This window comes from Chroicocephalus ridibundus, chromosome 4, assembly GCF_963924245.1.
Source record: "Chroicocephalus ridibundus chromosome 4, bChrRid1.1, whole genome shotgun sequence".
NCBI classification, from domain to species: domain Eukaryota; kingdom Metazoa; phylum Chordata; class Aves; order Charadriiformes; family Laridae; genus Chroicocephalus; species Chroicocephalus ridibundus.
The window spans coordinates 78,359,256-78,384,661 of NC_086287.1; the positions used below are offsets into that span (position 1 = coordinate 78,359,256).

General features: G+C 39.4%; 1 protein-coding gene across 2 annotated transcripts in view; it reads left to right on the plus strand.

Annotated features, from left to right (window-relative positions):
* TOX3 (TOX high mobility group box family member 3) overlaps positions 1 to 25,406 on the plus strand; it is a 78,436-nt gene that overhangs the window by 44,739 nt on the left and 8,291 nt on the right. The window contains exons 2-3 of one of the 2 annotated variants that reach the window (XM_063334350.1): positions 7,823 to 7,888; positions 11,802 to 12,056. In XM_063334350.1, the coding sequence (XP_063190420.1) occupies positions 7,823 to 7,888; positions 11,802 to 12,056 (321 nt within the window). The remainder of the gene's footprint in view (positions 1 to 7,822; positions 7,889 to 11,801; positions 12,057 to 25,406) is intronic. The other variant, XM_063334351.1, reaches the window with a different exon arrangement.

Genomic DNA, 25,406 nt, shown 5'->3' on the forward strand with positions numbered 1-25,406 from the left:
CATTTATTTTAATATTTTGTGCTCCTGACTGTTGGTGGGTAGTTGCTCATCAGCGATGCGTTCTTAAGCAAATTAAGCTTTCTGGTGTGAAATTCCCTATAGGAACTCCTTTTGTTTCCAGCGGGGCCTGCTTCTCCTCCTGATTATTGCAGGGTCCTGATATGGTGTGTTAGAGAATCCTGATGTGGAAGGAACGGAGAGAAATAACTGTCGTGTAGTCAGTTCTGCTGGCTGAAGTCACTACGACTAACACTTCCCGGGTAGTTTTTCACACGTACACCAAGATTTTTCCTAGAGAATTTGCAGGCAGAACGTAGCAGGAAATGAACCTGCTTCCAGAAGATATTGTCTACTGAAAATAAGAATAATACTGTAGTCTGTCTCAGAAAGCTGATTCCTATTGTACTGTCCTACAATAATCGCTAATCGTAAATTTGCTGTAAGAGTGTGAATGGAAAGGCTCAATTATAAACTTGGCATATATAATACATGTTACCTAGTGGTTCAGTACTTCACGTTTTGCTGCCGAAAGCATTGTCTCTGTGCATGTATCCGTACCCTTGTGCACGCACGCACATAGCGGTTTGATCTGAGGTAACTTGGATGCATTATCTGCTCCCTGACATTTGGTCAAAGGCTGACCCAAACGGACAGCCTTTTGATGGCATCTGGTCCAACTCTCCATCGCCTTTATACTCAGTGGCTCAATCCTTAACCTCCAATGGCTGCACGTTGTTTATGGTAAATAATACTTCTTGCACCTGGCAGCGCGTGATATTTCTTCTAAAATGTTAGCACCCTGCCAGAGGAATATAGACATTTCTACGGGGAGCTGTGTCGTGTTAAAAGTCGAGGGTACCATTTTGCATTCATTCTGAGATGAAATTGCGTCTTTCTTTACAGGGTTTTAAAATTCATGTTTCAAAAGATGCTTCATTCATTATAACAATGTATCATTCTAACTCTATAAATCCCTAACAACTTTAGTGGTCTTTGTCTGTGAACCAGCCGCTAAAATCTGCTTCGTTGTTTCTAGTAGCAAAAATAAAACAGAATACTTGTATTTTATAAAATAATATGAATACCACCTACTGCTTCTGAAGTATTGAAACCGTCATGAAGGACCTGCTCTTCCAGAAAAGAACACTCTGCTCCTGCTAGGAACACATCATACTTAAAAGTAAAGGCTCTACAGAGATTAGCTGGATATCCATCTAGAACAGACGTGATTGGAGAATTCTCGTCTGTTATTTTTATGTTCATTGGGAAAATCCATTGTGTTTCCTGATGAGAAAACCCAATATTTAATTTAATACATCTGATGAGGACACTGGTGCTCATAGATTGTGGTAGTTGATACTATTTAAAAAAACAAAAAAAAAGAAAAAGCCCCCTCTCCCAGCCCTCCTCCCATGCCATCTACTTCTGGTGCCAGAATAATTTTAGTGTATATTGTTTTGTTTGGAGTAATCAGGCTGAAGTAGCATTAGTCCAGCTTCTCATCTTTTAATTACAGACAGTTTATTGTCTATGCTGTCCCACTTTCTGCATGGTTCCCCACCAGCCAGCTAGACTTAGCAATCTCCATTAATTTAATTTGGCATTTCATTCAATCAGACAGGCTGTGAACATGATGAATTTTTTTTTTTTTTTTAAATAACACAATGCTCATTCTTAATTGATGTCCTTATCAGACATTGTATTTGCCAGAGCTGTAATTATTGGTCAGGCAGCAAAATCAAATCTGCCCAAATGCAGTGAAGATGTTCTCCGGTGAAATTATTAAGATACAGTACTTAGACCTGCAAAGTAATTTAGTTTTGGTCTGTAATTACATCTTTTGGGATCGTTATCTTTCTTTTTACTCATAAGGATAGTGTAACCTCAGAGGAATTAATTTGCCAAATATGAAGATAGAACTGAGATCCTTGCCATAATATATATTTGTGCAAGTAGATATTATTCTATATAAAAAATAGGAGCATGCTCGCACCGTAAAAGAATTATTTTATTAATGGCCATGTTTTAAAAAATATGGCTTCTAATTTTATTGCAGAAATACTGGAAGTGTGATCAGTTGAGGCTGCCATTTTCCATAAGCAATAAACTGGCATCAGAAATGACAGAATTTGGACGTGTAACTATGTAAAATAGATACGCAAGCGGATATGTAGTGCTGTGACAGAACTAGTGCAGAGCTAGTTCTGCAGGCAGTAGTTCAGCATTGAGCCGGTGAGAATTTTGTCTGGAGATAGTGTCCCGAGAAACTTTAAATGTGTATTTTGACTAAACATTAACTAATAATTTTGAAAGAAATGCTAGTGCCATGATAACTAAGTCTGAATTGTGTTTTGCAGTAAGGGTTGGGATATGGCTTTCTTTAATAAAATTAATTTAAAAAAAAAAAAGACGGGGGAGTAGATTCTGTAATAACTCTATTTATTTTTTTTTTATTCTCAGATATATGATATGTATTCTTTGAGTACAGAATTGCAATCATTCCTTTTAAGCAAAATGTAAGTCTCTGGATTAGTTAGGAGAAGATGGTAAAATGTGTTTCATTCCTGTGCTGGGTATAGTTTGCTTGAATTTTTCATTTGGGACATTTATTCACATTCCGTGGTTTTGATAGTATTCTTTGCTGGAACAATAACCCTTCCAATGGTTTCTTCTTGCTTGTGGTTTCACTATTAAATTAAGCAGCAATATTATAAAAAGAATTATTTAGAAAATCTAACATATTTGCCTGGTGAATGTAATGTCACTCTTGAGCATTAAAATACTAGTATTTTAAAAAATCATTTTTGTTCCATTGAGAAGCTCAGATAAAAGTCTGGGCTCCTCTATGTCTGGTTGTAAGTTACTTAAGTATTTGCACTTTTCAGGAAATGAATAGTGGGTGTGAATTCTAATGTTTTTTGGATTAGAGTTGCACGATAATTGAGTCGATTTACAGACAGAAATGTAGTTGTAATAAATACTAATGACTGAGTCCTGTAAGTAAAATAATTTCTACATTAAAATCAGTAGCAAAATTCCCGTTAACTTTTATAGGTTCAAAATGTTATTGTGTGTCCGTAACACCTTCAAAATTAGTTATTTGCTTTACTTTTTATGCTTTTTTTAAATATTATGGATTTGTGGTGTAAACTTCTCTGTTGCTTGTTTTGTTTCCTGCTGTGGCTTTTGACTCATCACAGTTGCAAAAGAAGAGCTCAGACAGTAGCCACTATTTAACTTTTTGAGATTTTTCTGAAGATTTTTTTTTTAGGACTCTGGACATTTAATCACTGATTTTTATCCTGAACTGCCAAGGTTTTCCGTGATGTTCATCGTGAACTTCTTTCTTAACACAACTGATAGTTAGTCTCAGCTTTTGTAACCCACCAATATTTAAGCTTTGGTGAATGCAAAGGGTAGCTTGAAAGCACATGTAGCATTGTATCGTGCTGATTCAGAGTGGCTAATCCCTTGATTCGCAAACAGGTATCGTAATGTCTGGCCTAGGATGGTCTATGAAAACGCAGAGCTTGTAGAAGTGGGGCAGTGATACAGTTTTTATAGCCCCAGTCCTGGGCAGGGGTTTATTTGGTCTTCACTGGGGCGTGCGCTGGGGAAGGAATAGGGGGCATGACTTTTCCCTTAGCCCTGCCAATACACACCCTTCCTAGAAAAGGTGAATAAGGCTAGATGTTGGGCCTCAGGTTCGGTAGTCAAAGCTAAGAGAAGAGCTTCAACAAGCTATTTTATAAATAATCAATTTTCTTAGCATTCTTTGTACAACGTATCAGTAAGCAAACGTCCAGTCGCTCTCATTACAGTCTTCATGTTGGTCCTTACAGATGTTAGTAGGGCCAAGACTCAAGTGCCCTTGCAACATAAATGAGGAGACAACTGAACTGTCGTCGTTTTAATGCAATGATTTGCATGAAGAATGAAAGCTGTGATTCACAAAAAGTTCCAAAGAGGTTTTGTTTGTTTGCAATCCCTTTCACGATATCAGCGTATGTGCGTGGTTTCCGTTGGTGTGCTGTGGCAGTGAGTTGTGGTACTCATGCTTAATATAGCTAAGATGGAGTTTAATAGAGTTAAGATGGAGTCTGTTGAACTCCTGAAATTAAAGGAAACAAAAAGTTTGTGATGCAATGGTATGTGTTGCCAGAGGAAGCTGAAAAGACTTTATCCTTTTGTAGTTACAGAGATCTTTAGATGCAAAAGTTTATGCAAAAGTTTATGCAAAAGCTACTAATTGCTATGGCTAAGTAATGTGTAAAGCATCCCAACGCCAGCACGAAGCAAAAAGAATGCTGGGCTAGGTGCTGCATCTTACTCTCCTTCTGTCCCAGGGAAATCCAAGAGGTGGGACCCCACAGAAGTATACCTGGGCAGAGCAAAGTGATGGATCTCACCTTGAATTGGAACGTCCGCTGTCACCTATGGGAATGCTCCGAGATGTTTGAGGGGTCTGAGCAAGGGATCCTTTAGAAAATAAATGGAGAAAAATGTTGACTGCAACAAGAGTCATTTCACAAAAAGCATCTTTCCCAAATTATTTTACTAAAATAGACAAGAACCCCTTGTTCTATTTAGAATGATTTATAACTGTTCCCAGCTGATCACAAAGTGTTTCTAAATTAAAAGCCATTAATTATAGCCTTATATAGATACAAAGATATGCAAGAAGTGCTTTGTAATTCCAGCTCTGCACTTCAGGTGAGAGCTTTTTAAATTACTTGGACCATTGGAGCCACCTGCTTGACTAAATGCTGAGGGCCCTGTGTTTCAGTACTCATCAGTGCATTGCAGTGTTAACATTGTTACTGATTTTTCTCATTTCTCCAGGGCAAATACTAATTAATGGATACAATTCACAGCTGATTAGCTGTAGTTTCTTCAGTAATTACATTCGCAGACTAACTGTTCAGAAGAGGATTTCTAACCCAGTTCTTATTTCACTCTAAGCTTAATTTGTTTTTTGAATTGTTTAGGTCCTTAAGATAATAACCATTTTATTTTCTTTTGTTGTTATAGGTACCGTTAGATAATAAGGAATTTTAATCTTAGAAATACTGATAATTGTTGTGTGCCTTCAATGGATTTCTAATTCAGAGACAAAAACCATAAATTTAAATAATATTAGTTATGATCCATACTAACAAAAGTCTAAATATGCCACGTTCTGACATCAGTGCGTGAGTCATACACAATAGGGTCTTAAATATTGTATCTCAAGAGCAGAATGAATCTTAGGATATGTTCTTGTAACTTTTAGCTTTGACATTCCTCGTTACATCATTTGCTTCCACAGTCTTAATAAAATGGAAAATTATGTTGTCACTTTCCCCTTTGTTTTACTTTAATAGAACAAAAAGGAAGAAAACCACTTGGCAATCAGAACGGCAGTGGTTGTGGTGTGAGGAATACATGTAGATCAAAACAATGTAGAATTTTACTCTTCAAGGTAAAAATCAGCTACATTTCCATGTTGAGGCACTGGAGCCCCTAGGATGCTAAAGCTCATTAAAATAGGATAGGGTTTGTTCCTATTTATTTACCCAGTGTTAGAGCTATATTCGCCTATTGTACCTTTGCGCTTAGGTGTAATTTGAAAACCCGATTTCACTTTTTTTGTTACTGTGGAAAGAACAGCTCTATTGGAGCCATTGGAGTTTTTCATGTAAATGCTTCTTAGTTTGCCACTAACTGACATGAAAAAAATCCATCCCGTCGATCTCACTGTTGTGCTGAAGTATGATGTCTTTGTACAACAAATCCGCACACACATAGCCTTATGTGCCAAAACAGTCATTTGAATGTGCAATTTTATTTGAATTTTTTAATCTCCAAAAATGGGTGACATCTGGGCTTTTAAAAAATGGGTGACATTACTTGAGTATCTGCATAGCTGGGGATAACAGAGTTTTAATAGCTATGAGGCAGCCCACATATTGTGTCAAGGCCTCTGTTGCTAAACATGTGTTATAGGTTGAAAGATTCAGCGTGATAGTACACAAATGGAATTTGATACTTCAGAGTGAGGACTCTCATTCCTTCCTCCCCATGATTGTCTCCTGATTTCGTTGATGTTCTGTTCTGTCAGTCAGACCGTTCATCAGGTACATGAGGCTCTGATTCTTTGTGTTCATCTTCCTTTTTTCATCCTCTATCACTGTAGTTTCCTCCTCTTTTTTTTTTTTTTTTTTTCTTTTTTCCTCCTTTTAACATTTGGTCTTACTTTCAGAAACGGATTTTGGAGTTTTCAGGGAAAGAGCCTTTCTTGAAAGGATGGCTCTGGCCTCTCCACTGCTCTAGCATGCTGGAGGAACTGGAGAGAGTCAGGCTCTGAAACGCTTCCCTGCTAAAAACAGTCAGACACCAAGTACTGCAGTAGCGAATGGAGCTGGAGCAAAGTGGTTTTCCTTTCAGGACAGGTTCAGCTGCTCTGAAGGCACAACAGAGTTTCCTGCAAAGAACAATCTGTGCGAGCGTGTGGTTGCCCATCCTCATGCACTTGTTGCAGAGCTTATGCTGGTGGTGGTGGTGTTTGCTGTTGTGGTTTTGGGGAGGAAGGTCCACCAAGAGTTGGCAAGATAAAACAAAGCCTTCCTGAAAAAATTTGCTTTACAGAACTCGAAAATGGGAGTTAAGGGAAGAGTGCTTGGTATGGCTGTAGCACAGTGATGTGGCAGGGTGTTGTAGGGAGAGCACAGGGACTTTTCTCTCCTTTGATACTCCTACTTTGCGGTCTGCCTGATAATAGAAATGCGAAAATGTGAAAGCCTGTGATTTAGTGTCTTAGTGGTAGCTGCGTGACATGTGTGGTATTTGTTCCTTGAAGCAAAGACTCTAGATGCCTGCCTGCTCCAGGAACACATGCAGAAATAGTTACCAGACTACCTGCTTTTTGGAAGTGCCATTTAGGGAATAAGGCACACTAGTGCCAATTAACCAAATGCTGATAATCTCTTTCTTTTATATGCTCCGTCTGAAAAAAAAAAAAAAAAAAAAAAAAGAGAGAGAGTAGTTATCTTCAACAAATGTTCACACTTGAGAATTTGGAGGAAATGACTGTGGCATCTGAGAGGATCCTTTCAGATCACTCGTGTGTGAGAGGAGTTGCACCTCAGTGGGAGCAAGCGGGCACTTGGCCCACGCCACCCTGGGTAGATCTCAGGGTCTCGCTGTGATACAGCTCCTCCGATTTGCAAAATCTTCTGGTGTTAACATTCACTGGGGGCGTGGGAGCTCAGCCGGAATGAAAGATTGACAAAGGGGGATTGTTTGGCTTTTTAATTTTGTGGAAAGAATGGGATTTTAAGAACAACGCTGCAGATTCTCGTTCTTCCCCTTGTTGACCTTCATGTCTTTAAAACACGGTCTACTCGGAATAGTAATACGCCAGCTACTTCCAGCTGCAGCAATCCTCCGGATCAGGATCATCTGCAGAAATACTATAACGTGTGTCAGGAAAGATGTAGTAGAGTCTAAATGTCTTTTCTGGAGAACAGTCTCTTTCTAATGGACACTTAATTTCCAAAGTCACCTCTAGGACTGTGGGGTGGCTTTGCTACATGGACAAAGAAAGTTGAAGAGCCGCACTTGGATTTATTCCATGTGCAGACCTGGGGATGCAGAGTATGTAATGATAATAATGCTGAATCCAATCTAGTTCTGACTTCAAAGAACATCTGCAAAATTACCTCTTATCTGTTTGTTGTTTTGGTTTTGTTGGTTTTTTTCAACTGTTTTCTATGCCAGTGATGGGGTAAAGAAAAGTTTATTGTGGCATGCATTAAAATCCAAATATTTGTTTTTCTTTCAGTTTGGAAACAATAACAACTACATGAACATGGCAGAGGCAAACAATGCATTTCTTGCTGCAAATGAGGTAGATGTTTTTCTTTTTTATCTATGCCCATATTCTTCTGTTTGCTGTGATAATTTAACAGACTTTGAATGGATGAAAAGTGAAGTGACGAATTTCTGTGTGTTTTATGGAGCACAAAATAAAGACTTTAATGAGAAAGAAAATAACCTGACAGCTCTCCATTACTAGTCAATTTAGCTGTCCATAAGGCTGTTACTTACATAGCATGTCAATAGAAACAAATCTGCTTTATGTATGAAAAAAATTATAAACAGAAGGAAACAAATAAAAAGCACAGTAGGTGTACACTTTGAAAGCAAGCTTAGTAATAGTCCTTTCTAGCTAATGTGCTAATTTCTGTTATAGATACAAACATTTGAATTTGGGTTCTTAATACCCATAGAAGTTAGAAAACCAAAATCGACTTTGTTGCCTGAAAGGGCAGCCCGGGGGCCGGGCCGATGGAGGCTGCTGGCCTGTGGAGGTTTGATGTGCCTTTGAGCATGGAAACAGGAGAAAGGGATGGCAATGGTGGTCCCCGGGTATTTCTTACAGTGGTGCCGCCTTGCAGCAGTTCATAGACCATCAACATGCTAATCCTGACCCCAGCTCTAGACAGAAACACTTTTTGCTCATCACTAAAACCTCAACGGCTCCTATTCCAAAGGGAGGGATGGAAAGTGCAAGACGCGCTGTCTAGTAATGTGCATAGCGATACGGAGAAGAACAACTAGATATTTATATAGGGTGCCCGCCATAAATTATCTTCTCCACGTGAGGAAAGGTTAGAAAACTAGGCAGCCTTGATTTTACATGTCGTAAAGTGGCGATTCAGTCGCAGGTATTCTTGTGCACTTTTTAAAAAGTGATCTTGGAGAAAATAGGCAGAAAGGTGTAACAATAAACACGGAGGTTAGAATCAAGAGTCGTATTTTATGATCATTTGTACAATGGTCACCATCTCTTTTTACCCAGCAAGACTGCTTAGATAAGGGAATATTGTTTGGCACTAGCTCCAGTGTTATTTGTGATAATGAACACAAACCCCATCTGTAATGACAACATGATGTTTCTTTCTGTAGAATTTCTTTCCTACATTTGAATCAAACATTGATGAAAGCTCTGCTGCCAGCAGCTGTTCAGAGACAATTTAATTCCAGCTGTGATAATTCACCGTGTCAGACATTGGCTGTTATATGTTGATACAACAGTTCTCCAGATTTGCATTTTTATCAAAAGGAACAAATGTTTTGAACATTTCAGTACAGATGGCATTTAACCATGCACACGTTTTTTTTAAAAAAATGTGTAAGATATAAATATTTGAAAAGTTAATAAAATCACAATTAAAAAGTGTGATTGGTAAGATAAATCCCACAAACGTTATGCCATCTTTTGGTGGTAACAGCACCTTCCTGCAATCCCAAATTGCATACTATTCAGGCTCTTTTAACAGACTGAATAGCCCAGTGATTTGGATTTACGACTATTTCACTAAGGGGCTTTCTCTCTTCTTAGATTACATCTATTTTATCCTCAGTCTTAGGTCCGTTATGTGTTTTTTAAAAAACATGTATACGTATTTGGACAAGTTATATTGTGAGAATTAAATTCACATTTAAAAAATGTTAAGGTATTAATCAATTTACTCTCCCACTTGTAATAGGCTGTAAGTATTAAGATGAATGCTACTTTTCTAAGTAAAATATTTTATTATTATATTATTATATTGTGTTATATATTTACACAGCTGTCCTAGAGTTATTCTGTTAGACGAGGAAAAAAGATCCAGTTCTTATAATTACTCCTATCTCATAAATATGTCAAGTAAAGAGAGGTTCGAATGTACTATAATAATACTGATTTCACTGAACCCTTTTGCTTGAACAAGGAATAAAAATATGATTAAGTGTTAGTGTTCGCATTAAAGCGTGAACCTGGCTTTGCAATTACTGCATTACAATGTATTTAATTACAGTGTTTTTACATTAACGTGAATGTAGCTTTCTCGCTATGATTTTGGGCCTGAGCACTGCTGAGCTAAAGCCCATTTTATTCCTGTAAATAATGCCTTAAGAGTGTAATCCTAGAGCACATTCAGGCTTAGAAACCACGCGTTTGCTTTATGTTTTCTGTCTCCATGTCATGATTACTACGACCCATTTTAAAGCACCTTAAATATTTATTGAAATAATATTTCAAGTGTTAATTACAGTGGTAATGAAAACAGCCAAATGCCACATATCAAGAATGAGTGTTTATTCGTATTGTTAATGTGATATGTTAGATTTCATTAAGCAGTAATGGGGTAGCAAATGAGTCACAAATTACAGTTGCATCTGTTACTAGACCACATTAGTGCCAAAATAACTGCAAATGCAGCCATAGGGTTATGTTCATTAGCCAACCACTTCTCCTGGCCAATCCATCCTTTGTGTTTGTGAGCTTAAGGGGTTCACGGGAAGAAAAATTCACACCTTTTGTCGTACAGCAGCGGGGAAGTCAAACGTCTCCCTCGTCCAGGCCCGGCTTTCCGTCCAGCGTGAAGTTACAGCCTTGCAGATGGAGGGAGATGGGGAGAGTCTCAGCAGAGCCTGACGGTGCTGCAGACTGCAGCAGGCTGGGACCTCATCATTTCTGGTGTGAGACCAATAATGACAGCTGACAGGTTCTATAGGCAAGCGGAGGTTTTTCTTGTGTTTCAGTTTCCATCTTCTCTCAAGCGGTTATTAATTTATATCATCATTAACAGTTTGAAGGATGACAATTTGCAGCAGTTAATGAGATCTTTCACTGAACATATCATTTTTAAATTAACTGGCATTAAGTCACTCTTTCAAACAATGTAAATAATACATAAAACAATCCCCTCCCCAGCCCCCTCCCCCCCCCCCCCCGAATCCTGAACTAATGCAAACAAACAAATCCCAGAGCAGCCTTGCATGTCCGGAACAAGACAAAAGTGCCTATTTTAGGATTGCCAACTGCCCGATTTGATCAAGACAGTCCTGATTTGGGTACATTTAAAATGGCCTAATTTCAAGCACTGAGTTTCTATTATTAAGCAGCAGTGGACCTGAAATAAAAGATGAAAGTTAATTTAGCTCGCAAGAAATTTAAATAAGCGTAGCTCATTTGTTTCCCAAATAAAAGTCAGCAGTGTTGAGGCCAGATATAGACTCTACTTGAATAAAGATTATCTTTGACAGACGCATGCACCCGTACGAACACGCACAAACCCTGCAGATAACTGGCGGTAAATGTTTTTGCTCAAGGCATCTTAACAGGTGTTTAGTTCGTAACAAACCTACTGTTCAAACAAAGCTGGCTGGCTTCTGAAAGCCCTGGAAGCTGCTGTAATCGCCTGCGCTCTTTTAGACGTGTCTCTCCTCCAAATTACAGCCCTTCTTTAAAAGGGGGCATCGTACTTTTGGGACGGAAAAGAAAAGAAATAAAAAGACCAGAATTATAATAGTTTGTGTTTATTAGTGGACAAAAAGGAAAGAAAAGATGTGAAATGGTCAGTGCTGAACTAATGTTGTGTGCGCACTACAAAATTGTCAGTATTTTATGAAGCATGAGAATAATGTAAGCTGTTTGTGCTATTTTACTAACATATCAATAAAGTGGCAATTTGTTATACAGCCAAATCCAATGTAGCTGATATGCAGACTAACAACAAAGACAGATGTTGCTAATTAAGTACGCATTAAAAAACTGTTAATACTGATACTCCATTAAAGCCATATGATAATGAGACTTAAATCTTTAATCAGAATGATCCACAAACCCCATCAGCATATGAAACTTTAAAAATTTGGTTGCGTATAGAGTTTGCATTTAAGAACCAAACCAGATTTGGACCGCAGGTCCGGAGGTGGTTGCTGAGAGCAGCGTGCCCTGACGTGGTTTGCCTTGTCCTGTGCTTCTCTAGCAGACGTTCCACACGCCGAGCCTTGGGGACGAGGAGTTTGAAATCCCACCCATTACTCCCCCGCCCGAGTCAGACCCCGCGCTGGGGATGGCAGATATACTGCTGCCCTTCCAGGGCCTTGGTGACCAGCTGCCTGCGCAAGGAAATGAATTTACACCTCAGTTTCCCCCCCAGAGCTTGGATCTTCCCTCTATTACGATATCCCGAAATCTCGTGGAGCAAGACGGCGTCATCCACAGCAATGGATTGCATATGGTAGGTGCGGTTCTGTTGTCTGTCGAAGCACGGTGATGTAGACTTGTGTCATCTATCAGTTTTAATTGACCTCTCAGAAGATCTGTGTGATTCCTTGGTGGTGTAGCCTGACCAAGCACTTGCCGGTGTTCTGGATCATGTGCAGGCGTACTCTGTATGAATGATGACACGTGTTGTCACTGTTACACAGCAAACAATAATACGCTATTATTCAGTTCCCTAAGGTAGTTGGCAAATGGTTAAGGGCTTAATATTGGTGGATTCAGGAAGGTAAACGTGGTTGTTAATGTACAGCGCAATGCTATTCTGTGTGTGAGCAGACCTCTTGTGAAGAAGCAGTCGGGCTTTATAAACACAGAATTTTAATTTTGGGAATGGACTTGGAAGCCCATATCCATCAGCATCATGTGCACCCCAAGTGCTGATGAAGTTCAAAAATGTGTTACACAATTGACACTGGCATCGAGAGTTGAAAGACCGTTGTGTTGGCCGGGGTGAACTACGGCATTTAGAAGGAATTGCTTGTCTGTATTTCAACTATAGGACCCACATCTGGCAGCCATCAGGATATTTTGAAAGTGCGTTATTGAGAGTAGCTCGGAAAGGGAGCCAGACAGCATGCCTGCAGTAAAAACCCATATAGTTCCCTATATTCTGTGGGCTAAATCTTTGTAAATGAAAATTGATGTTGGTTTGGTTTTTTTTTTTAAAACTCATAACGGACGTGATAGGTATGTATTACCTTGACCATACTCAGCAATACAGGGCCATAAAAAGACTTTGTTCTGTCCAGTGCTCTTGTTGACCATAGCAGCTGGGGCGGGTTGGGCCTGTTCTCCTGCTCCTGGGCTGTTCCCGAGCCCTCCAGAATGGGGAGGGGGACGATCTGGGTGTGGGGAAGAGCTTAGTGACGGGGACTGTTAGGCTAATTCCAGTGGTCGTTCCTGCTAATGAGAACAATCAAAACCAAAGCTGGATGGAGTCTTCCCCAGAATCTATAGGCACCGTGGGGCTGTGATCTCCATGGGAGGGCACACGGGGCACTTCCCACTTTCTTGCTGTATTTCCCTTTCAGCTTTGGGGGATCTCCCTGCCTGGGTTTCTCTAAGCTTTGAGCAGCAGCGTTCATACTCGCAGGCATGAGACACAGCTGTGAGTCGCTTTATCATGCTTAGCATTTTAAACTCAGTGGCTACAATTAGAATTAGTGCCTGTATTGTGCATTGAAGACAGACTGAATGTTTAGCTTGAACAGATATTTTACATCAACTGTATTTTCTCTGATTGGCTGTTTTATATGGGACCTCTTGCTAAACTCAGTGTAGTGAAAATAAAGATTTACTGCTGGACTGTAATAAAGGTCAACATGTTGTCATGTTATGATTTCATGTAGATCTTTTTTCTTTTTTATTATACTGGCAAGAAAAAAATAATTAAAGGTTTACAAATGAACACACACCAAATATTTCTCTGGAATTTCGCAGGCGACTGGCTTCATTACAAATTATAATATTTCCTTGGAGGTCATGAAGAGTACCTAACACTAATACAGTATTAAGCACAAACTGTTCATAATTTAGGAGGTACAGCATTCAGTAATTCCGTAGATAAAAAGCAGGGACTGCCTAAAACAGGCCTTGAAGGATAAGATACTTCTTTTTAGATCCCATTTTGCATGGGATATTGTATGCACTGACTTGTTGGGTGACTACTAAAGAAAGATCAGATTAACAAAACCTGAGAGTCGGGAATGTTATGCCTGAAAACTTAAGTAATGGAGTGTGTGTACACTGAATACAATGAAGCTTGCTCAGAAATATGTAATAAATATCACGGGCTGGGTCAGCGTTGGGCTACGTGTATGGGTGTCCCCTCAGTGTTGTCAAGTGGCTTGTATTCTGAACCCGTTTTGCCTTGTAATTTTGCATCCGTTGACTGAATGTGATTCTTCAGTGAGTAAATGCTGTCACCTTAACAGTTCCAACCAGAAGAGGCCTCCTGGTTAGATATCTCTGTTCGCACAGGATGAGAGGCTTTACATCTTTTCCTTTTTTTTTTTTTTCTAGACTGTGCCATGTAGAAATTAATGTCATAGTTCACATTGACTTCAGCGGTAAGAATTTGTTCTCGTAGGGGCAAAGAGAAGATCTAGAGAAGCTCATGCTGCCTTAGCCCATAGTCCAGTGGTATTTTCTGGTATGACTGCCAGTTCAAAGCTGTGGGTTGGCAACTTGTGTGTAGTTTTGCTGCAGAGAAGTGATGAGAGGAGCCACATAGGGAGGTTTGTGTGTCAGACACCTGCCCACAACTGCTTGATTTGTTTTACACTGTGAGATAGAGCGGCCTCTGCCACTGTATTTTAGTCAGTGGTCTTTTTCTCTTCTGCTTGTAAATGCTGAGTAGCTTCAGAATTTTAAAAACATTAACAGAGGGTCCTTGCTTAGGACCCTGAACTCACATAGCTCTCTTTAGTACTCAAATTTTCCAGCAGTTAATCTGTATTTCAAAAATAGAAAATGAAAACATTATATCATTTTTTATGTGAAAAATGTGCACTTTATTAAACTGGTAAATATTTATTAATAATATTAGAATTCATCTTTAAATTAGACATTTCATGAATTACCTTGCCTTGGAGCTATAAAAACTTTATTGCAGCAATAAAAAAAATGTAAAGGAGGCATTTTGACTATGAAATTTCATTTCATGGTCAATTGAATTTACTATATCTGAAAGAACTAAAGATGGGGTTGTAAAATAATTATGATGTTCGTATACACTTACAGAACAATGTTCTTACCCAGCGATACTAGGAGAGTGTTATTTAAAGGCTGCATTAATAGTGTATTGCTAATCACTAAAGCTTCTTTAGCTGAATACAAACTTAAATTATTTTAATATGAACTACATTGAGTTTATTTGCTACCTTGTGAAGCATTAGAGAGCTTTACTGTAAGCAATATTTAATTTAGATAAATGTAGTCCTACCCTGTTGAAAAGTCCGGTAGAAGAATTTCACCTTGAAGAAATGTCATGAGATTTTAAATCACAAATGTTGAAAAAATAAAATGGGCTTGGACAGAATTATGATTAATACTGTGTGTCTTTGGCTTTTTTCCATGTACTACCTGACATGTTCACCTATAAACTTGAATGCAGAATCGCCAGAGGCATGGTTAAAAATAGGTTATGTCAAGGTTTTCCTATGTCTCCCTTAGGGTACGGAGTTGAGTTGGCTAGCTACTTCGTAATACTTCTGCAAGTATCTCACATATTTCCCACAGGAAGACCAAAAAAAAAGAAGAAAAAAAAAGAAGAAGAAAAAAAAAAGGCGTCATTCTCTTTTTAACCTATTCTTTGTGTATTATTATATTGGAAAAATCATTCATGGTGCAAGAAGGGTATTTATTCTCGGCATAAATGTGGCCACGTGATTATTAAAAGATCATATTGATGAGTTACCAGTTGTTCATACCATTAAGATATACGTGCTATGGAAACAATGACAATTTGTCACAATGCTGATTAACTTCATTATTATTGGCAACAAGCACGGCGCATTTCTCTTACTTAACAGCATTTTTCTACATTTAAAAACAGACAACAGCAACAAGAAAAGGAGATAAAATGGAGGCAATTTGATTGTGTTTAATATTTTAATAATATGCAAATAAAATCCTGATGTTCAAAAGTGAGTCACTGAAAAATGGAGTGTGGATGTACATTTGACTTCAAAGAACACATGGATTTACACGATGCAAATATTATCCCTATAAATACTTGAATATAAATAAGTGGAAATCAACTGCGATATCCTCATTAAAAACCAACCCCCAATATTTTATATTAATGCTGTTTTCTGTTGAGCTGCCCATAGAAAAATTATTTTAATCTGCAAACTGTGGCAATTCTGTAAAACTACAACTTGTGCTCCTCAGGGTTCCTTTTTTTAACACCTCTCTATAATCTGCCCAGCCTGCTGAGTAGCATTGACATCAGTAGTACATCAATTTCAGAAAGTGGATTATTTTTACTAGACAGCTATTGTGACATATTGGGTCAGTCATAAATGAAAGATATTCATGCAAGCATGCAATACTTGTAATGAAGTCTCACTCTGACCTTCTGTATGATTGATTCTGTAATTTAGTTTTCTCAGGCAGTGCCTGAAATGAAATGAAATCATGTTGAACAAGTTTTGAATACCCACAGTGCACCAGGAGAAGAAAAATCTGCAGCCCTAGAGGCTTGAGAGAGAGCAGCTGAACGATTTATCTCCATGCTATTATAGCCTTTGCCAGCATTCAACATTTCTTTTTTTTTTTTTTTTTTCTTATTTGGCTTAAGTACTTAATTCTGCAGGTAGCTGTAAATGGGAAAATAAAATGCTGTTCAGATTTAAAATGACAGGACAGGAGTATGTGCAGGGGACTGATAAAATATCTTGAATAGAACTGACCTTTCATGTAGCTGAAAGTTACTGGGGGATTCATCCTCATAATTACCATATAGATTATTTTTATTTCTTTCCTGCAATGAAACATTTCAGAGAGCAGTAGTGCTGATTGAATGAAAATTGAACTTGTTAACATTCTTTTCAGCTTAGCCTGTTGTACATAACAGAAGGTTAGCTTTGATGAATTTCAAAATTCTCTTTCTGATATCTAAGAAACAGACAGTAAAATAATTGTCTCTTTTCAGTCTGATTTTTTTTCTTTTATTCAAAAAAGTACAGATGTTACAAAAACAGACTGGTAATTTTACATATATTGCTCCTTATACTACTTATGCTGCTGGAGAAAATGTGTTTCCTATTTGATGAAGATTTGAGCCTGTTTATATTTTATAATTGTTGCCGTGCTGTCAGTGCATTCAGGATCCCACACAGATAAGGCTAATTCATGGTGGAATACGCTCATCTTTAATTACATTACTACTTAGGAGTGGCACTGTGCTCAAATCAAAGACGTGATGGTGACTATTGCTTTTATTTCAAGAAGAGACTTTTTAAATAAACAGCTCAATGATGTGTCTGTGAAGAGCTGAGTTGCAAATTTGAGCTTATTAAAGGCTGCATACAACAGAAATACTCATGTTTCAGAACAATGGTGCCTTTTACTTAAAGGTCTAAATCTTTTTTAGTAATTTAAATTCCCAAATTACTAATTAACTTCAAAGGAATAGATGAACAGAAGATTGCAGGAATAAAAGCTAAAAAAAGTTGTTTTAAAATTGGCAAAAGGCAGTCATTTCACTACTCACCTGACTGCATGCCTCTAATTTGTATGTTTAATTTTCCTTTACAAAGAAACTTATTTGTAAATCTCTCTTTTTAATACCCAGTCTGTAATCTCCTATCTAGAGAGAATGGAGTAGGTTTTCAATTAATACAATGTTATAACAACGTTGTTTAATGCGTTGCAGATGAAACAGTTATTTCATGGGTCATTAATGTGTTTAACGCCTGGAACGGTCTATTAAAACAAGCCCTTGTTATTGTTATGAACATGTTTATTGTCATCTTTAATACAAAACACACAACTAATTCCGGAAGGTTGTAATTATTCATTTATAGGAGCAGCAACTATTCTTACTAGAGAGAGAGATTATCTTCAGAGTTTTCTTGTTTCTATTTGTTCTCTGATTGCTGTGGGGGGTCACTAAACGCAAGGTTTAGATCAAGAGTGTCACCCTGGTTTGTATTGGACTTTCCCAGCAGAAGGGGTTGGCTGTTACCACCGCTGTTTTTAATAATTTGTGGTACCAAGAAAAAATTATCTCAAAATTAAGTAATACCAAATTAAATGATGCTCTGGTGGCTCAGATTGCTGACATTTGGCCACATACAGAACCTTTCAAGTGGTGGCTGACACTTTGTGAAATTAGACCTTTAGGACTCCGTTGGGATTTTGCAGCTCTGTGCTTTGCTGATGAACTTCCAAGTCTTTGCATAGTCTTTTTTTTTTTTTATTGGTGTATAGTTAAGTATTTTATTTTATGTCTGGTGACGTATTTGTGCATTTTTTAGTTACCTTTCAGAGAGCATGTGTGCACGGCTCGCGGGGCCTCAGGGAACGTGGACAATGGGCTGGAAACCCTGGAGGCGGCAGACAGCAGTGGCTTCTGCACAGGAGCTACGTGCTACGGCTTTAACACGACATGAAGACGGTGCTAGCCTCATGACGTACTAAATAATAGAGTTTTAACAGCGTGTAGATTTTCATGTCCTCAGTGACGTTGTAATACTCGGTGTGGTTAATATAGTCACTTTTCTGAGACGTGCTCTTCCCTGCTTTCTCATCCGTACAGTCGCGATGGGCCACCTGTTAATGAGCTGTTGTTACGGTTGGAGAAGGAAATGTAGTCTGGTGTTCTTTTCAAAAATAGGCAACTCATAGTAACTACAAGGACCTGTCCGTAGGAAACAAAGTGGCAGCAGTTGCCAAAGACACCTGTCTGAATAGCAGGTACTGCTGGTGGAAAAAAAAATAAAATTAAAAAATGATGCAAGTAGGTTATTACCTATCGAGATACATGAGGGATTTCTGCATGAAGGGAGAGAAACCCTGTAACATTGGTGGAAGTCTGGGAAAAAAGACTGTGCCTATTGTATATTAATAGTGCCTAAATTAAGATCCATCAGCTGCAGAAAATATTGCGAGGTGCCATATGACCATGTGGAATATGATCCACCCCACTGGGAAAGCTGTCAGGAATTGGAGCAGAAGCTGAATCTCTGATACTCCCAAGAACTGAGCTCAGAAGGAACACGGATGTGTATGACCGTGGACACCAGCTGCGCATTGAGCCTGGACCATGCCCTTCAACTATTCTGCTTCTTGAGTTGACACTCTAAAGTCAGGAGCTGCTTTCCCAACCCAGGCAAATGAGGCAGGTGCTGCAGCTGGTCTGGATGTGTTGTACCTGGCCAAAGGCTTTGTTGGGTCCAGCCACCCTCATTCTTGGGTCATTTGGAAACTTCCTTTGAAATTCATGCTATTCTCTGCTGTTACCACCTGTGTTTCCCCTTGGACAGATTACGCAGTACTCAGCTTCCACTTCAAGTTCTCAGGCTGTAAAGAAATGCTAAGTCTCTGTAGAGTTTTAAATTATTCTATGTTGTCAGGTAGCTGGAAAAAAACCCACAACCTGTCTCTAGTAATACAAAAGATAATGAGACCTACTTTTCTGATTTGCTTTAAAAGCCAACAACAAACAAACAAAGAAAACCCAAACAAAAAACCCCATCTCCCCACAAAACCCAAAGAAACATACCCCCTTTGCAGAATACAACTACCAACGCTTGTAGCAATTTTTGAACAAACAAATGCCATGTAACCCCCAAGTCTGTCCCCCCTAATTCCTTGCACAATTTTTGTTACCTTTGATAATGTTTGTTAGTTGTCATGCTGCCTTGCGGTCTCTCCCCATGTTGCTTACTGCATAATAAGGAGCTTTGAAGTCTGCCTTTGATTCGGTAGCTGAAGCACCTGAAGTTGCAGAGGTTGTAACAAAACTGCTAACAGCATTTATCTGACACTCTGGGACTCGGTTTTAACTCTCCGGGGTTTGTTTGCAGTGTGCCTTCGCTGTTTGCATACAGCAGACCCAAGCTTGTACTGCTAATGTGGAGAGAAGCTCCTCGTGCCAACAGACTCATCCCATCGGAGCCCAGATCTGTGGGGTCTGAGTCACACGCACATTGTGATCGTGCTGTTGGGTTCCTTGTCCAAAAGGAGTGCGATGCAATATGCTTTCAAGGATGGTAGATGTTCGGGGAGAAGAGAGAGGAGAATCTGTTTTTAAATGCCTCTACGAAATGGTGTAAAAAATTAAGTTTTCAAGAAGCTGTGAATTAGGTGATGCTAAAGCATCAGTAGCAGCCACTGTGCATGGGTGGAGGGCTGTAGCAACCCCACGGTGCCATCCGTCTGTAAGAGCAGAAGCCTTTCTAGAGCAGGAGGACTCAATAGCAAGCAAGGCACCCAAGAAGCATTACCCCTTCAGCCCACTCTGGGGACTGCATGAGGGACCTACAGGGTCACAGGAAAGTAAATGGGTAAGAACAAAGCTCCCAAACAGCAAATGCTCCATGCTAAGGTGATGGGGCATCCCGGGTAAGGATTACAAGCATTTCAGAGAAGAGTCTTTGTCTCTTAATTTGGTAGTTTTGTGTGATTTTTGGCCTAGCTGTGAGTTTCAGTGTTTCTTCACCATGAAATGCAGCGTTTTGTTAGAGGTAGCTGAGCATGCTGTGGGTGAGCTGGTACCGGGGGAGGCCACGGAGCAGTGTTGCAGAGGTGCCTCTTCCTGGGGCCCGGAGAGGCTGGCCTGGCAGGTGCGCGGGCTGGTTGGTCCTGTCCCTTGGCACCTTCTTGCTTGGAATGGCATCTCTGAGGTGGTGCTGCACCGCCTGGCCGTGCTGTGCTCCTACTGCCTAACGCCTGAGTGTGGTTCCATAGAAGAAATGGTTTGAAGTTGTGATTTGGTGGTCTCACAGCACTCTTACCACCCCCTCTGACAGGTCAGGCCGTCTGTTCTGAAGGAGGCCCTGAGCTGCATGGGGGAGTACGAGGAACACCAGCCATGCGAGAGGTCACTGCAGACATGGTTGCAAATCAGACCCCAAAGAAGAGCAAGGGATACTACGTCAGAAAGATTCCAATAAAACATGTTAAACTAACTTGGAGGTTGCAGCCATGTAAGAAGATTCTGTCATATAGCAGGAGGTGAATTTTGAGAGACATCTGAGATTGTCAGAACAAAAGGAGACAGTTGCTCAGTTTGGAGGAATAAATCAGTGGACCCTCATGTTTGTTGGGTTTGGTTTGATGTTTGGTTTTTTTCCTCTTCATGTCCCTTCTCTGGTTTGTGTGCTCTGTGTGAACAGAAAAGAGTAATTTCTGGTGTAGCGGGACTGGGGGAGCGCACAGACCAAGAAGTTGCATATTCTTCGTGTTCTTCAGGCGGCAGAGTGCGCGTAAGCCTCCTGTCACCAACTGATCTTTTAGATCCAGCTGCAGACATCATTGTTTTCCAAACCGACATGTACAGTTTGTTGTAGCCTTTACTTGGGAATTAAGCTAGGTAAGGTTTACTTTTCTACAGAGACATGAAGCAAAACATAGGAGTTTTCTCATTGCCTGGGAAAAGAAGCTGCTGCTGCTTGTAGTGGATCTCCTGATAACTGCAGTTTGACAGATCTATTACTGATGGCAGCATCTGAGGAGGGGAGAGGAAGGACACTTCTTCAGTGGTGGCAGTACCAAGTGCAACTGTTTTGTATTCTATTAAGTAGGGGTTTAATCTCTGACAGAAGAAAGCATCCTGTTAGTTTGATTTGTTTTGATTGGCAGTGAATTCCAATCTTGTAAAAATTTAGATTAATGGATCCTTTTATCTGTACTTTACTCGTGGAGAAAAAGGAGTATTGAGGATTTCTTCTAGAGATATGCTGACTTGCCCAAAAGGAAAGGGTGTAATTTACAGACAGGGACAACTGAGGATTTCACTCTTTACATTGCAGGGCATTTGCTTCAACTTAAATATATCCTTTAAAATATTACATCAGCTTATGTTACACTGACAGTGATGAATTCCTAAGGCAATAGAATATATAATGTTTTAAGTCAACTTTTGAAACCAGGGCACAGTGAGCATAACCGTAAATGCTGGGTTTTGCACAGTTATTTTTGTTGGCAGATTTCTCACCTGCCTTAAAAAAAGTGGCTCATGCGGTGTAGGGTCAGATGCCAGCCCTGCATCTTCCTGGAGGCATTTCCATGGGCTCAGGCCTGACGTGGCTAGAGAGAGTCTCGCTGCAGGTGTTGCCTGTTTAAATGATTGAAGGCCATAGACTTTGATTTTAATCAAGACTTCAATATTACTCAAAATGTTCTAGAAAGTAATTTCCTAGCTATATTTTAAAATATGATTTTGAATGTTCCTAGAGGTTAAAATTATATCAGGGTAGAAACCCGGGATAAAACTGCTGTATGTAAATGATTCTCAAAATGCAGGGTGAGTGGAAATTAGGGCATGTCTCGATGTAATGGCTGGATGCATTTATCTGTCAAAATAAATACTAGCTGTATTACTAGCTGTATTAACTACTGGATGCTTAATGAGTTGATAGCAGAAGAATGAACTATCTTGTGTTACGTTGATTTTTCCCTTAGTACTCAATGGTATGTTTTGCTTTTGCTGGCTCAGGTACAGTAATTGTTGAAAAACCCCTTTGGTAACGCTGTATGAATTAAGTGTGGGAGTTCACACATTCCTTTTTTTTTTCATTACTCTGTTGTTTGCTTTCCAGTGGCTGTTAAGGAACTGATATTTTACCAATTTTTGAGAACTTAAACTTTCACAAATCAAAGTAAAATAAGCTGTATATTTGGCGCATGCCGTGAGACTTGTGTCCTTTTGGCAATATGACTAAATACGACTTCTTGAGCATGACTATCCAAACAGATTAGAACAGTTGAGAGTAGGATAGTTTGATGGACAGATAGCCTTATGGTTCCTGTGATGAGGCTTTCCATGCGCCTGATGCCGAATGTCTCAGTAACGTGTGCTACTGGAGCTGCGCGAGAGAGTGGTGACAGAAAGCCAATGTGCCTGGATACAGTCACCGTACAGTTGTTTTGAGAAGGGGGAAGCATTTTGGACCATATTTTGCCCTTTTTATCCATGCGTATAATTGAAGAGACCAGAGAGGTGGCTGGCATTCCCCTCAGTAAACATCTTTGTAGCTTAGTTTTTTTTGGTAGCGCTCATGTAGGATAACAACAGAGAGATCTGAGACAAAGGCCTTTCAGTCTGCAGAGGAATCACACAAGTTATTTCTCTTTAGTTCTCCGTTTCACACGTTATGTCCCTGTTTGATTGTCATGCTGAGTAAACCAGTGGTTGAGTTCTGCCTGACTTGTGTTCAAATCACCAAGTTTTGCCTATAGCTTCAATCCAAGACTGTAAAGCAGATCAGGCTCAATCAAAACTTGATTCTGTCCGCTTGAGAAGGTCAAGAATTTTTGTCAGAACTAATCTGTCATTTTTGCATGATGTTACAAAAATCCTGAATGCTTCTAGTACTTGTGTATCACTTCTCTTTCAGTTTCTGTGAAATAGCTTGTGATGTTCTCTAAAATTTTCACAGTATTCTCAGTGGGTTATTTTGAATACACGAGCTTTTCAATTTTCATGTAGTAATGTAATTAGGATGTCACGTGGACGTTTCAATGCACTTGTATTTCCATGCGTGCTCCTGATGTAAGATGATTTTTGTTGTTAAACATTTCATTCATAAACATTTTGTGCATAATCAAATGCCACTGACCCTTTTGGTTCAGTATTGCTTTTTGTAGCATAAGGGGGGAAAAAAAGAATCATTGATGGAAATTATGTTTTCTTGATTATAGATTCCTCCTCCGAAAATTTTGTTTGCTCAGGAGCTATATACAAATGCTGTGGGCTTTCATGTTGCTACTGACTTAGTTCCCCTGCCTTCTTGCTACTTGCCAAACCACTGTAGAAACAGAAAATATGGTTCATGCTTCCTTGTCTGAAAGCTCTTCTATAGGTAACAGACGTTGTTGAGGCCCACAACACTGTACGACAAAGTAAAAAATGCAATTCCCATTCATTTCTTTGTGATTTTTTTTTTAATATTGATTAGCCATGTAACTTAAATTCAAAGTGTAGAAAATACAGTTTGCCATTATATGCACATACGATGTAAATGATAAGAGATCAAAAATTATACAAAATATTTTCTTTTATATAATATATTTTATCTGTTTGGTGCTAGATAGCCGGTTACAAAATACTCTTGTTTCAACTTCTAGCTTTTACTGAATTTTTTTAAGTTTTTTTAAAAATGCTTTAAAAATTAGGAAAAGATACAGAAAAGAAAAACTGGAATTAAATAAGTGGATGTAAAAAACACACAATCATCAAATAGTGTCAGAAAAAGGGACACTTAAGAATTCATGGGCTTGTGTATAAAATTAGATTCTGGGTCAGTGCAAGTCAAGAGAATTTAGTCTCAATAAAATCATAGATGCAACTGAAATGACAAGACTTGGAGTAAATGGTTTGTAACCCATGTCATCGCATTTTTTTGCCTGGGTGTGAAGGCCAGGAAGGCCTGTATTGTGTAACAAGAAAGAGAGAACAAAAGCTAGCCTTTTAGGTGTAGAACACCTCCAGGAAAGTACTGCCTGCAGCAAAATAATGAAGAAAGTTAATTTCTATGAGAGAAGGTCATTCCGATGAACTCCCCCTTTGCTTTACCAGCAGAGATTTTTTCTTCATGCAATAAAGTAATGTCTGTAAACTAAAATGAACGGAATAATATGCAGAGAGTAATATCGTTTTACAAAAGACTTTGAATGACTTCCAGATGCCGCTGCCAATACAAGTCACAATGAAAACGACCCTATAGTTAACGGTAGTAAATTTTCACAGAAAGGTGCCCCGAAGCAAATGGGTATTTCAGCCAATATGTCTGATGTTTTGATCTTTCTGTATCAAGTGCTCCACTTCTGGCACATGCATTCATCTCTGAGGAGCTACACTCCTTTACTGAAAATACTAAAAGAATTTAGGAAGTAGGAGAAGCAGCGTGGTGCGGTACGGGTGGTGATCCAAGCTGGCAATGGCTTGGAAGGCATGGGGAAAATGAGGGTGAGACCCAGCGTACAGGATGTGGATCATGAGCTCGTGGGGTTAACTTCATCTGTACTGGATCCAGGTGCAACACCACATGTACTTTTATGAAGGATTTCTTTTTTCTGTGTAAGCTTCAGCAGAAAGACACATGAATGCCAAATTGGGCATTAATATGATTTACTGCTGTAGGGAGGCAGTGTGCTGCAACCCTTGTACGTCAGATGGATGAGGCGGCGGGGGGACGTCTTCTCTAAGGAGTGAATTGTCCCTTTGTACGGCTGCACTGCTCCCGTCCCAGACGAGGTTTCCAGGGGCGCGGAACCGCTGCCTCTGCTGAGGGAAGAGTCGTGGAAAGGAAGAGGAAAGTCACTTGGGCTGAACTTACCTCCACGCTGACGCAGATTTTTTTGAAGACTGGTTCGGGCTTGTCCACAGTTAATAAGGGAGCACTGGGGAGGCCAGGCTCCGTTGTGGGAGTCCGGTGGACGGTACGCCGGGCTGCCAGCATTGCTGGTTTGTTCTGTGTCATTTCATTAAGGATCATTGCACCTGCTGCTAATTGCGATGTAGGTTATTAAAAATGAAAGAGTTGGCAAAATCTAATTTATTTCTCATGTTTCTGTCTGTTCAAACAATGGCCATAGATTAATCAGGTTGCTGAATCAATTTGTGAGCTATTTA